Raw genomic sequence first — 13,810 nt, 5'->3', positions numbered from 1 at the left:
GAGTGAAAGCCTTTTTAAGATTGGTGAGGTGGCAATCCCGGGTGATCTCTTCAGTACAGATGCGGTGGTATCTGAGGGCTTGGCTATATATCACTGGCAAGGAACCTTGTCTGTCTAAGGAACAGAGGGGGAAGACATTACCTTGGTTTCTCTTTCACTACATCTATCTGCCACTAGCATCAGTTCCAGAAGGAATGATGGAGGAAAGGACTGAAGCCATCATTTCTTACAAAAGGTTGATACTTATAGGAACAGTAGAGCCCTCTCCCATGGATACTGGCCTCAGTACATTCCTAGCAGTGACTTCCCAGTGCAATGACAGCAAAGCTCTTCTCCGTAGTGAAAAATAACAGCTAAGTCCCCAGATCCACATTGTTACTCTTACCCAGTATATAACTCAGGGAATTGCTGCAGATGTAGGGTTCCTGCTGCTCACAGCATTAGAAAATTATAATGCTTTTTCCGTGTTTCTGTGTTTGTTGGTTAATCTTAACTGTTGTTAACAGGTCCCCAAAGAACGGGGGAAATGATGAAGGTTTGGTCTTTTATCCTCTTGCTGAGTTGGTTCACCCTGCAGCTTGATGCTAACCCTGGGCTCAAAGTAAGGATAACACAAAAAGGGCTGGACTTTGGTAAGCCTGTAGCTTCCAATACCTTGCAATAGATTTTATTATATTGAATTCTTAATGCATGCCAAGTATGAAGAACACCCTGTGAGAGAACAAGTTGATCACAGGCTGAAGAGAAAACGAATGTAGGAAATTCAATTTAAGAAGGAGAGGGCTTGATGTCTGGGGCAGGAGTTGCATTGATATGGTGTATCAGGAACTACAGTCAAACACAGAGGGAAGGGAGCTGAATCCTCTGAACTTGATGTATATCATGTAACCTTTCCAACCATATTAAAGTCAATCAGAGGTCTCTGTCCTCTTGTAGGCAAGGAGATTGGGATGGAGATCCTGAAAGAAAGGATAAAAGAGGAAAGCTTCCCAGATTGGAACGACTCTGAGAAATTTGGGCTTAGTGAGATCAACTACCATCTTTCAGGGTAAGTAAAACAAAAGCACAAACAGCTCTTTGCAATGTTATACCAGCGGGGGGGTGCGTGCGTGCGTGCGTGTGTGTGTGTAGATAGATAGTACAATGGGACTCCATCTTTTTTAAACCTGTGGCCAGAGAAAAAAATATAAGCAGGGATTGGATGGCTCAAGTGATTGTCAATGGGTAAAGACTGCTGAATACTGAAAAAGTTATATTAATTCAGAAATGTTCAGATAGATGTATTTTAATTATAGTCATATAGTGTTCATGTATGCCTTCCAGAAATAATGAAGTGAATGCTGGCCTGGCAGCAATGTTCTCCAGCAAAGCCAATTTTAAGTAGATTGCAAGAATAGTCATAAAAAGCAGATTTCATGTCAATGTCAGCAAATCTGTGCACCAGAAAGATGATTGTAAGTGGCACATTCATCTTATCAGGAGGACAAATAGGGATGGAGTTCAGACTAGTGCCTCAGGTGGCCCCTTCTTCCAAAAGGTCAAGCTCAACCTGTTTTCTGAGGATGTTATTTTCTCAACAGAGTTTAGCCTTGACTCAAGCTCAGATTCATGTTCTCATTGGCTCTTGGAATGCCAATGAATGTTCTTATTTCTGATTTTGTAGGATAAGAATTGACACCATTGAATTCCCCAATACTGCTATATCCCTCATCCCTGGGACTGGAATAAAACTAACCATTGAAAATGCTTATGTAATCATCAAGGCCAACTGGAACATAAGGAGCTGGATGTTGTAAGTATGCTACTGTGCATCTCAGGTGCTTTCTGGTAGAAAAAGAATTAAAAGAGAAAATAGGAGGTCTACTTACTAATTTCACTTATGCACGGTTCAGATGCTCTATACCAGAGGTGTTCAACCCCCAGTCGACAGGCCAGATCTGCTCCCCAGTGCTATGTCATCTAGCTCACAGGGCTTCCCAAGGATCTGTAGGGAGCCCTGCAGACCATCGTCCTGTGTGCTAGATCAGGCATGCAGGGTGGCATGGGGCCTGATCCTGATACAGGGGGGCTGGGCAGGGCCAGTGCAGAGCCCCTGGAGCCCAATTCTGGCTGAGGAAAGGTGATGCAGAGCCCCCAATCATGGCACATGGGGGCCAGGTGGGGGAAACACAGAGCCCCAGGGCCCAGTCCCATGTACAAGGGATGGCACAGGGCCTGGTCTAGCCCCACACCATTCATCTGGCCTGTGGAACCCAAACTGGGAGCACAACTGATCTATACCAGTTAACAGCAGCCACTTGTGAGCACAGGCCCTTCTTTCTCAAAGAGAAAGACATTTCCTGTTGTAGACTACAGTAAGCCCTAAGCTGCTACTGGCAACATGGTATAACATACTCAAAGTTAGTATAAGAGAAGAGGCAAAGGAAATGAGCAAGCAAGAGAATGTTAGAAGTGAGAGTGACTGCAGGAAATGTCAGAACAACAGGTTAGAAGAAGTGGGCTAAAGGTTGCTCAGAGTATAGTTAGTGGTTTTATGCCATTTACATCTGGTTTAGGACAAGATATATCTTAAATGGGGGATAAAATAGGCATATGAATATTAACTGGAATAGAACCTGTTAGGAACATTTTGGCCTTTTTAATAAGCTTTTTGATATCGAGCCAGCCAAAGGGTAAAAATCTGAGTCTACCTCAGCATCTTTGCTCTTAAACCTTGAAATATGGTTCTTGCTGAAAAACCCATATGTAGATAATAAGTTCTCTTTAAAAACTTGATTTGAAAACCTAGGTGGGAAGTCCTTTCCCTAACCTGATAGACACCTGTTAGAGGCTTTTTAGGACTTTGGGACTTAACATTTGAGAGAATTTAACATTCATTTCTTTAATAAGGTTATTTCTTTAGATGAATACACAATTTGCCAATTTTAATCATTTGTTTGATACCTGTGCAGTTTGGTGTTTTATATATATATTGTTTTGCTGATTTTATTTGGTTCAAAGACTGTTTTACCTGAGAGGACTAGCTGAGGAGCAGCTCCAGGAGCAAAGCCCACCTGCAGAAGACAGCAAACTGTCCACTTATACCAAAGTTCTTTCGGTGTACTGGCATCTTCAGACAACTATTTACATCAGCATTTAAGATTATAAACAGTGGCTGGCACCCTGATAATAAGGGTACAGTAAATAAAGTAGAGTTACACTGGGAGAGATTCTGTGGCATGTCTGCAGGAGGCACAGCACAGAAAACACTGGGGAAGAGGGAGGCTATGATCAGTAGAGAAGGTGTAAGATTGGTGGAATCTACTCCTGGCCCACCCACTGCTGCCACCGCTGTTCAGGGTGCAAAAAGTGATTGTTACATTTCTTACTATGATGGTTTTATGCTGGCATGTCTGCATTCTCCCAATCCTCAATGAAAAAAAAGAGTCCCTTTAACATTTGATGTGTCAGATTCATAAACAATCCCTAAAAATAGACCTTTCAAGTGATTTTATCCCTTTGTCTATGCAGCAAAGGCAGTGGAAGAACTACAGTGGTCATCTCAGGAGTGTCTATTACAGCAATGCTTGTAATGTCAATGGATAGCACAGGTCATCCATCAATATCACTTGACAGCTGTCAGATGATTGCTAGTGGTGTTGAAGTCAAGTTGCATGGGAAAAACAGGTAGGTGCAAAATATTTTATCCACTCCCATGGAAATTAACAGAGTTGATGGCACAAGACTGACTTGCCAAAATTAAGCATCCAATGCCTCTCTTAGGAGTGTCCTACTAATAGGGGCACTTAAATGTAGGCTGCAAAACCCTAATTCAAGCTTTCAAGTGTGATATTAGCCTTCTAAGGCCCCATTTTTAAAAACCAATCTTAGTGTATGTGGGTATAACATGAGCTATTTGTGCACATTATACAAACTCTAGGATGTAAATCGTTATGCAAGTGATAGACCTTAAATACACAAACTCTGGTATGGCTGAACTCCTAGTGCTACTTCAACATTGTAGTATTCATTACTTTGCAAATGAGATCCTAATCTTTAGCCCAAGGTGAGAATGAGATGTCTTAAAACTATTCTTTGCTGGAATGCTTACAAAAGAATTTAGCAGCATTTATTAGTCTCCTGATGAGACGGTTGCCTGTCTCACTAACCAGTAATGTCTCGTGGTTTCCTCGTACTTCCCCATCTGTATGCATCTAACTGTTGTGTTTCTTACTTTAGATTATAAACTCTTGGGGACAAAGATTGTCATTCTGTTCTGTGCTTTTACAGTACCTTGCACAATGGGTATCCTTGCCTGAGACTCTGGTTTCCAGGTGCTACAATAAAACAACAACGATACTGGTAATTCATAAACAAGCTTCCATGCAGCTGGAAGTAATTTAGTTGCCCAATCTGATCTCCAGTGCTTTGCATTTTTACAACCTTTAGAGCACAGAGCATTGAAATTATTTCCATTCAGAAGGTGGATTTGTCAGTTATAGAAAGGTCCTACATGCTGGCATTATCCCAGTACAGACATCTTCAGTGTTATTAGATTTTATGCAAGGCCAATTTATACAGAAGTGTATTAGAACGCGTATCATTCAGTTAATGATGACAACACGGCCAGCTGAAGCACTGGTCAAGTCATTTCTGTTCTTTTCTTCTTCTGCAGCTGGTTCTATAATATGTTTACTAAATTCCTCAAGAAGTCCATCCACAGGATCTTGGATAGTAATGTAAGTCTTTGCAGTTGCTTAAGGGTAGGTGTAAAGGATATCTAAAACTGCATCATCTCTAAAGTCGCAACTTTGAACTTGGTTAAGGAGTAACCATATCACACTGCCTGATTCTGGTCTGATCAACACCATTATCACTCATTCTCCAAGGACCAACTTCCAATGAAGTCTATAATCCAAAGTGACAATAGTGACATTGATTGATATGAGGCTACCACCTCCCTGTGGCTGAGCTCCATGAAGGGACTGTAAAAGAGGTTAAAACTTGGTGCTGGAGTTTGTATGATGACTGGTTATTTTTCATTCTCTTACTGAACAAATCTGTGGCTATGTACCTAAAGGCATGGGGACTGTCAGCTATACAATTGCAAACATGCCACAGGAGGGACATAGCACAGGAACTTATATCATAAACATGAGTCGGTTCCACCTGAGACAAGGGAATTGGCTCTGGCTGCTGAAAGAATTAAAATTTAGGCTATGCTGTTTGTGGGACTGCTGCTAGACAGTGAGAGGAGTGCAAGACGTCTACAGTGCAATCGGAGATATTATTGCAGCATGTATAGATATATAAGTTATTTTTAATCTGTCTAGCTCAGATAGCAGTGGACCCAGAGTCATGCAGGCATCAGTGCATCCTGTTTCAAGCCTGCCAGGGGCCTTGTATACTCCTCCAGTAGCTGAAGTATGTGGTGCCATGGCTATACTATTATTGGTTTCACCAAGTTAAAGCAAACTTAGTATGTCTACACATGCAGCAATCCCAGTGTCAATTGAAGTGCAGGCAAAATCCATGTCAGGCAAGCAGATCTGACTTACCATCTGCCAAAGAGTGAAGGGCATAAACCCATACTAGCCAGTACATAATGTCTGCATATTTTTCTACAGTCATGTCCAAACCTCAGGCAGGAGATTGAAATAATCGATATGGAGCTCCGAATACTGCAGAGTGAGTTTCTGATGCTGCCTTTTCTTTACATTTCCTGTCTCTTGCTGCCCATATGCTGCTTGACAAAGTGCATAAAGTAATCCTCATAGTTAGCCAGTCTTACATCCCCTCTGGTCCCTCAATCACAGAACACAAGTTAGCAAAGAAATGATGCTTAGATGAGAAAAGTGCATGTCTAAGAAGATATGCAGAACATGCAGATGAGGCATATTTAGCTATGCACACCTTTTCCTGGCCTGTCTGATGCTGCTAGCTAAGAGTAATTGGGGAGCCAGACAGCAGCTGTCTAATGCAAGATTCCCTTCCGGCTAATGCAGAATTTCCCTCCCCTTTCAATCCTGCTCATTCACCATGTGCCCACCTGTGCACTCTGCAGAGAGAATTCGCTCAGCTTGGCCTTTCTGAGAATTTTGTCTTTCACTTCTTTACTTACAGGAAGCGCAAAACACAAAGGAGAAAACTCAGTGGAAAACAATGCATCAGAGTAAGCACTTCAGGTCAGAGTTTCAAAAGTACTGAGATACAGAAATGCCTAGTGAGATTTAGAGAGATGACTGAGCAGGTTAATTGCAGTCAATGAGAAGTACCACAGTCCTGGGATGCACCCAGAACTGATTGCTAACTTCAGGAAATAGTAACAGCTGCTTCCTTTCATAAGTACAGGTACATACATTTCCTAGTTTGAGACCAAATACAGCTTCCCACAAGAGTGCAACTTCAGTGCTAGGGAAAACACTAGGAACTTTAGACCTCAATCAGTTTTGATTAGCAGTGTTTGCAAAGGAAGCACCTTGAGTTCTCTATTTCCTCCTCCTATTGACCAACTGGGTTTTTTTCTTTCCAAGAACTGACCTGTTTTTAATTAAACACAGCTGGCAACAGTGCACATCACTAATAATGCCTGTTTTGTTTTGCCCAATGCCTTTTCAGTCCTAATGCAGATTGATGACTTTGCCCAAATAGACTACTCCCTGGTGAAATCTCCAGCAGTTTTCCAATCATACATTGACTTGGACTTGCAGGTAATTGCCTTTTAACAGTAAGTACCTAAAACAATTGTTGATACACTTCTGATCCTCCCCTAGATTGGTATGGTTGCTTTTGCTTCAGTATTAAAAATGAATCTGAGACGCATCAAATCAGTATCTCATGGGGTCACATTCTATTGTAGAAACCAGGCCTGGCTATAAAAAGCATTAGTTACTAGTTGCAGCGAGTTGGGAGCCATAAAAAGAGTAGAAAAGAGGGAAGCATGGGACTTGTCCACCTGTCAGTTGATTTCAACAGGAGTTATATGCACACAGCTGGCTGAATGCTCAGGCCATCAGAGTAAAAGAGTAACAGAATATGTGAGAGACCACACTTATGAGGTAAAGATTAAGCAACAGACCCAGACTGCAGTGAGAGCGAGAGAGAAGTCTGGAGAATGCTACTGAGACTAGAGACCCTGGGAGTTTCCTTCAACTAAAGGAAACCTAAGGGGAGGCCCACCTTCCCTGGCTGTTGTGTTGATTAAGATTTCATTTTCATACCGTGTGAAGTATTAAAGCAATTTACTTGTGGGTATATGTTGTTATCATCATCATCATCATCCTCTTCCCACCTTGGAGCCCTAGCCATGAACCAGATCCCACAGAAATTTATGGCCCTGGCCCTGGCCCCCGCCCCAACAATGACTTTACAGTCTGAATGTTAGATAAAAGACAACAAGTGGCTACAGACAGACAAGGAAATAGAGAGACACTAATGGTCTGTCTCAGGAGCAGTGGTCTTAACATACAAGGCATCCTGGAGAATTGTAAGGAGGGGTTTGAAGGTGGATAATGTGATCACTTTCTAGACTTTTATGAGAAGCTCCTCCCAAGTGTAAGTATGAGAGAAATCAAAAAGCATCTATTTGAATATTTAGTAAGTGTGTAGTAGAGGGTGACATCATAGGTTGATCAGAAGCAGGAAGTGAATGAAAGAGAAATAAGTGGGGATGGCCTATGAAGATCTTTGAGAATGAGGGTATCACTGATGTGATAGAGAAAGGGGAGCCAGTAGAGGCATGGAGGGGGCTTTATAAACTCCTAAATATTTTACAATTTTTAAAATCAGTTTTGTTTTGATTTTTAAAATGTTCACCTGGATCTTTGTCTTAAATGTTCTCATTTCCAAGTTTCAGAAGTATTGACAGTTTCAAAGTTTCAAACCTTTACAGTTTTGTCCCTGGCTAATGTAATCAGAGCAATAGTTAATTCAAACGTATGTGGTATTTCCTAGAGTACTTTTCCTTTCTAGACTGACTGTCTGTGCCCCTGGGCCTGCACTGGCAACCAGTTTATTTCTGGATAGAATTCAGGTGTTGATTTTGATCTGTAAAGCTCTCTGGAGCTTTGTCTTGGATCATGTCAAGATTGCACACTTACCATGCTTGACAGCACTGCCCTCAGGTATCCCTCGCAACCCTATACATGCTTCCCTTAGACCAGAGGCATGGTATCCTGGCCTTTGCCCATAGTGCCAAGGGAAGATACTAGCTAGCCCTGCTGAGAGTCAGTGCCAGTCATCTCGCCCTCGGTGCCATACAGACATAGCTGCACTGCTTCCAGGCTGGGAGATAATATACAGGCATGCTTGAGGGCAGTGCTGCCAGGCACAGTAAATGTGAAGTACTAACGTGGCCTTGGAGACCATTTCTTACCTTATGCACCATCCTTGCAGTTGAGGTCACTGGGTGGCTCTTGACAAAGGTTCTTATTTTGAATTCCTGTGAATGAAAGCAAGGGTCAAGGTTTGTAATAATAATTAGCAAAAGCCTAAAGCCAGCCTCTTTAATAAATACTTAGACCCTTACATAAGAACCCTGTTTCCTGAAGTGCTGAACGTTAGACAGCCCTCAGTGACTTCAGTGGGTGCTCAGCATTTGGGTAGCTGTGGGTGTTCTCTGTGGACTGTTCTCTGTTCTGGAATTGGTTTCCACCATTGGTTCAAAAGAGAGGAAACTTTCTGGCCTTAAGCAAGGCCTGTCTGCTTATTCAGACTCTTCATAGGCAGGTTGAGTTTCTTCCGTGAGCCAGAAAAGAGGGAGAAAGGGACATTTTTATGGTGAAGGCTGTAAGTGCACCCAAAGATTCTGAGAGATGCTGGTTTCATAAATGACAATACTTTGCAGGGCACAACCTATCCAGTTGGAAACTATCCTGCCCACCCCTATGTGCCAGTTCCCTTTGCTCTCCAAGACAGCAGTGACTCCATGCTCTACCTTGCAGTATCAAAGTATTCTTTTCAGACCACTGTATTTGCATATTACACAACTGGGGCTTTTAACATCATCGTCACGGATGAGGTGAGTACAATTAAAGGTGTTCCAGATGCAAGACATTCAGAGATCCAGGACAGTTCTCTGAACTTTTGCCAGAGAACTGACCAGTTAGCAGTAGAGCTGCAGACTCATTATTAACTCAGCCATATAGTTCTATGAGGGTAGTCCATTATGCTAATTATATGTTGCCCCATCATACAATACTTGGGTTTCTCCAGCTGTATTTGAGGTGAAGAGTTCCACTGAGCAAGGTACAAAATGGGAGCAACTTACCCAAAAACATGACAAATGTCACCGATCTGACCCAGATACTCTTTCAAAAATAAGGCGACTCATGGTGAAGAATCTGCTGCCTCACTGGCAGTTTTTTGAGAGGTATTTGTTGACTTAAAAAGGGGACCCCTAAAACTGGTGCTATTGAACAGACAATACCACAAAGTACAGCATCTCTGCCTGTAGCTGGAAACTCTAGCAGAGTTTCCTGTCCTGTTTCCAATAATTCCAAGTATCCCAGCAGGGGCCAGACTACAAAGGAGAATATTGAACCTGTATTTCTGTGGAACCTTTAAATTTCACTTTTCCAATAACTGCTTTTTAAACATTAGTGGGAATTAGCTGAATGCACAGGGACTCCAAGGATAAAAAGCACTAAATCAGAATATAATAAAATGGCAGAAAAGTACATGTTTAAAGAAATCCTGGATGTGAAGATTACACAAAACAAGCTCATGTCTCTCTCTCTTTTTTTTTTTTTTTTTTTTTTTTGCAGGTTTGCAGTTATTTTAATATAACTACAGAGACATTTGGCAGTATCATTCCTGAGGTGGGTATCTTTATTCTTATGTACCTTTAAGAAAGCACAGTGCTTAGTCTCAATATGGGGGGTACCTGAGTACTGACTGAGTTCCGAGGGTTTGATGAAACCAGTGGGAGTCACCATGACGGAGAAGTGAGATGATTTGCAGCTGCTAAGAGACAAGTCCCAGTTAACTCTTTCCTTGGGTGAGTTCTGTCTTGGCCCTCATGTGGCTGACTAGCTTCACTTCACTGCTGCCTTGTGACTAACCAGAGAAAGGCTTCATCCGTCTCTGAGGAGGATGGTGATGAAGAATTAGTAATGAACATTTATAGAGTGGCTTAAAGCAGGGAAACACAGCTAATAAGTGGGCAGGAAACATGACTTTCTGCCTGTGTGAGGAAGGAAACATTTTCTAACACTTGCAAGGGATCTACAAAAGGACAAGGGAGCTGGGTGCAGTCTCATTTAGATTAACTGAGGGAGAGGGATAGATCAGGTGGGCACATAGGGCTCCTGCTGGTCTGGAAAAATATTCTGATGGTTGGAATATGGTCCTACAAGATTCCACGTCTTGAACAACAAACACAGAGAATGATTCTGATCAGTCACGGTGCTCCTGGTGTTGAATGTCCCTGTCTTATCCAAGATGGCAGTAGTTTCTACCATCATATACCAAATAATCAAGCTCTCAAGACAAATATCTCATCACCTTATTAATCTATCTGCCAAGTGTCATCCCCACAGAGGCTCACAGACGGGCTTGCAGTCTTGTTTGAATGCCATATTCATGATTCCTTTCTCTCTTGTATGGTTACAAGCCAGAATGTATCCCCTTTAAAGGTGATCTGGTTTTGATGGGAATGGAGCTTCCAGGAATGGAGAGGACTTTCCTCCACATTTCTGATATGGCAAAGCTCATTAATTTATAATTGCAAGAGTCATTTCTATTCCCCATTGCCTTAAAGACGCACTAATGTGTTAGTATGTGATCTAAAGCTCAATCATCAGAAACTGCCTCAATGTTGCACCTTCAGAGAATGGCAAAGTTTTTTACTAAGATATGTTCTATATAAAAGCACCTTTCTGGCTCTTTTTTTTCTTTGCCTTGCAACTTTACAGGTTGCCCAGTATTACGCAGAATCACAGCCGGTGATGTTGAACCTAACGGCTACCAAAACACCTGTGATCAGTTTACAGACAGATGCCTTTACTATTGAGATCCATGGCTCCGTGGAGGTTCTGGCTGTCCTGCCAGATGCAACCACCCAATCCCTGTTTACAGTAAACATAGTAAGTGCCTGGATCACAGAATTATATTCAATCTGGGGGCTTTTTCCACACTGCCAGATACCAAAGGGTTTGAAGGCACTAAAAAAAACAACCAAACCCTGCCCATAAACAAGAAAATTCCATTCAGTTTTGTCAGGCGTTGACCATACATGTCCAGTGGCCCAATCTGCCCTACTGGGCAATCTGATGGGGAAGAGAAATGTTTTAATTGGCTTTGATTGCCTAAAGCTTAGTGCTCCAGAATGTCTTGTTATACAGAAATGGGTCGGGTCCTCTCAAATCTGTTCTTACCATTGAAAATGTATTTGATTAATGAAATTTCTGTTATCCATACTTCAAATACTGCTGGTGACATTCAGCTAATTAAGGCTGTACTGTGCATTACTCAGGAAGAATGCATCATCTGTATGAGACAACTTTAAAACTTAGCTAAAGAGATATGGAGCTTGCGCATTTTAAATTATATAAAGAGATGGTATTTGTGTCTGGGAGGATTCCATTCTTGGCATATGGTAACCTCAGGCTTTTCTCTCCTGCAGACAACCAATAGCAGCATCAATCTGACTTTATTTGATCAGAAGCTAATCGGCTCATTATGTCTGAACAGGTAACACACAACACCCTGACCTGAGGCTGTTTGAAAATCAATATAAGACCAACATTAGACCCAACAGGACTTTTTAATACCAGCAGGGCAGTTAGTCCTGTATGAGGAAAGGACACACCATGAAGTTTACCTTCTTCTTCATGTAAGCAGAGGCAATGAGATACCATTGGCTACATTGCCCAAATTGTGCAGATGAAAAATGATGACAGCTGGGACCACTGGAGCTCCATGTTTTGCTTTGTTCTGTCTGTTTCTTTAGGGAGCAGGGTAAAGAGCATTCTAAGAAACTGTTTGACACTGTGCCCCTGGATAACCACCTCTCAGGCTGCCTTCCTGTGCACATTCCAGGCATTGCCCTAGGAAAACCACTTCTGCTCTTTCATGTGAGAGGCAGCATGGACTGCATAGAGCACATGATGATAGAAGTATCTCTTCAAGGGATTATCACCTGGCTCGAAGCCCTGAAAAGAAGACCATATGGGCACTTTTACACATGCTCTGGGGGTAGGGAGGGTGCTCTAATTAGAGTGCCACAGAGACTCATGTATCAGTGTACCTGCACTTCGAAATGGTGGTGGGGGCATTTGAACTAAATCTTGTTCAATGAGCTTCAGTTAAAACACTCCTGCTGCCATTTTGAAGCATGGGAACACTGATACACAAGATATGGAAGCTGGCTGGAGTGTGATAATCACCACACTCCAGCAGACTCAGTTAATCTCTCCTTTTGGTCAAGTGCGTCAGAGCAGCTTCACAGCATGTGTACAGGCACCGTGTATGTCTAGAATGGTGATAGGCAGCCTTTTCTAGCTGAGGGCCCAAATGACCCATCTTGGGTCAGAGGTGGGTGGACCACCCATTGCCTGTGCTTCTCCCCACAGCAGCGCAGGGAAAACACCTGCCACCAAAGCTCCAGATTTGTAGGCCAGATCCAATTTCTTTACAGGCCAGATCCAGCCTGCACCTGTTGGTTACTGATCCTCAGTCTAGAAATATGTGCTTTCATTTTTTCTATTGATTCATCTTTTATGTCTTTTCTTTCAGGTTCCAACTCTCTCTGGCTGATTCCAATCTTGGCTTCTTTGAGGTAAGCTGATGATTTTGGTGCCTAAAAAGCATCTTGGGGATAAATTCAGAGCAGGGAGTTGACTTTCCCTATGCACATTAGGCTTCACCCAGAACTCTTTTCTCTCCTTTTGGCAACTCACTCTATCAATGGGCTTTCAGATAAAAAGTAACATTGTTTGGGGGGTATTTCTTTTCATTAATCCTTTAATACTCCTGAAAATTACTTGTTTTCTGATCTCACTTGCTTGCGTATCATGTTTCACCTGAGATCATATCAAACTGAAATTATGACCATGAAGCCTGCAGCCATTAATTAAGCATACAGCTGCAGGTGAAGGAGCAGTGTGTTGTTAGGTTAGAACATGCACAACAGAAAGAAAGGCAAGCAGTGGGGTTGCACTGAGACTTAGCACAGATGTTCATTATTATGGTAGAGAGGGGGAACCAAGAATACTCGCAAATGCCTGAAACAGTGGCATACCAACATTTATAGAATCCTACCTCCCCAGAAAGTAATTTATATTTGACAATGATCAGTCAATTCTGGGAACCTGATCAGAGAGGAACTAAAACCTCTCCAGTCCTACTACACAAATGTAGATGTTATCTTACAAGCAAACAAAATTGACACCTTTAAATGAATATATATCAAGTTTGGTAACAAGAGCCAGATTCTCCTATTTTCTGTCTTCTGGACAGTTGTAATGTCCTGAAATCCAATGGCTATTTTCATTTGGCCTACTCCATGCAAATGAGATCTGATTAGTGGAACGTATCTGATCCCAGCTAACTTCCTGTCCTTTGAGCAGGGGGCTGGACCGGATGATCCCTTCCAGCCCTAATGTCTATGAAATCTATGAAACGGAATTCTCAGGGATTCATAGATGTTAGGGTCGGAAGGGACCTCAATAGATCATCGAGTCCGACCCCCTGCATAGGCAGGAAAGAGTGCTGGGTCTAGTTGACCCCAGCTAGATACTCATCTAACCTCCTCTTGAAGTCCCCCAGGGTAGGGGAGAGCACCACCTCCTTTGGGAGCCCGTTCCAGACCTTGGCCACTCTAACTGTGAAG

The 13,810-nt window shown here is 42.4% G+C and overlaps 1 protein-coding gene across 1 annotated transcript in view; it reads left to right on the top strand.

Annotated features, from left to right (window-relative positions):
* Positions 1 to 499: 499 nt before the first annotated feature.
* The window catches only part of BPIFC (BPI fold containing family C), a gene marked incomplete at its 5' end in the record, with an annotated part of 17,451 nt that continues 4,140 nt past the window's right edge, over positions 500 to 13,810 (top strand). The window contains 12 exons of the mRNA XM_025209331.1: positions 500 to 632; positions 937 to 1,048; positions 1,664 to 1,792; positions 3,511 to 3,666; positions 4,655 to 4,718; positions 5,607 to 5,667; positions 6,598 to 6,689; positions 8,825 to 8,998; positions 9,744 to 9,797; positions 10,893 to 11,063; positions 11,603 to 11,670; positions 12,715 to 12,757. Of these exons, the coding sequence (XP_025065116.1) occupies positions 500 to 632; positions 937 to 1,048; positions 1,664 to 1,792; positions 3,511 to 3,666; positions 4,655 to 4,718; positions 5,607 to 5,667; positions 6,598 to 6,689; positions 8,825 to 8,998; positions 9,744 to 9,797; positions 10,893 to 11,063; positions 11,603 to 11,670; positions 12,715 to 12,757 (1,257 nt within the window). The remainder of the gene's footprint in view (positions 633 to 936; positions 1,049 to 1,663; positions 1,793 to 3,510; positions 3,667 to 4,654; positions 4,719 to 5,606; positions 5,668 to 6,597; positions 6,690 to 8,824; positions 8,999 to 9,743; positions 9,798 to 10,892; positions 11,064 to 11,602; positions 11,671 to 12,714; positions 12,758 to 13,810) is intronic.

The sequence above is a fragment of the Alligator sinensis genome, unplaced genomic scaffold (assembly GCF_000455745.1).
Source record: "Alligator sinensis unplaced genomic scaffold, ASM45574v1 scaffold409_1, whole genome shotgun sequence".
NCBI classification, from domain to species: domain Eukaryota; kingdom Metazoa; phylum Chordata; order Crocodylia; family Alligatoridae; genus Alligator; species Alligator sinensis.
Note: the sequence above shows the minus strand (reverse complement) of the source record. Positions and strands in the feature narration are given on the sequence as shown.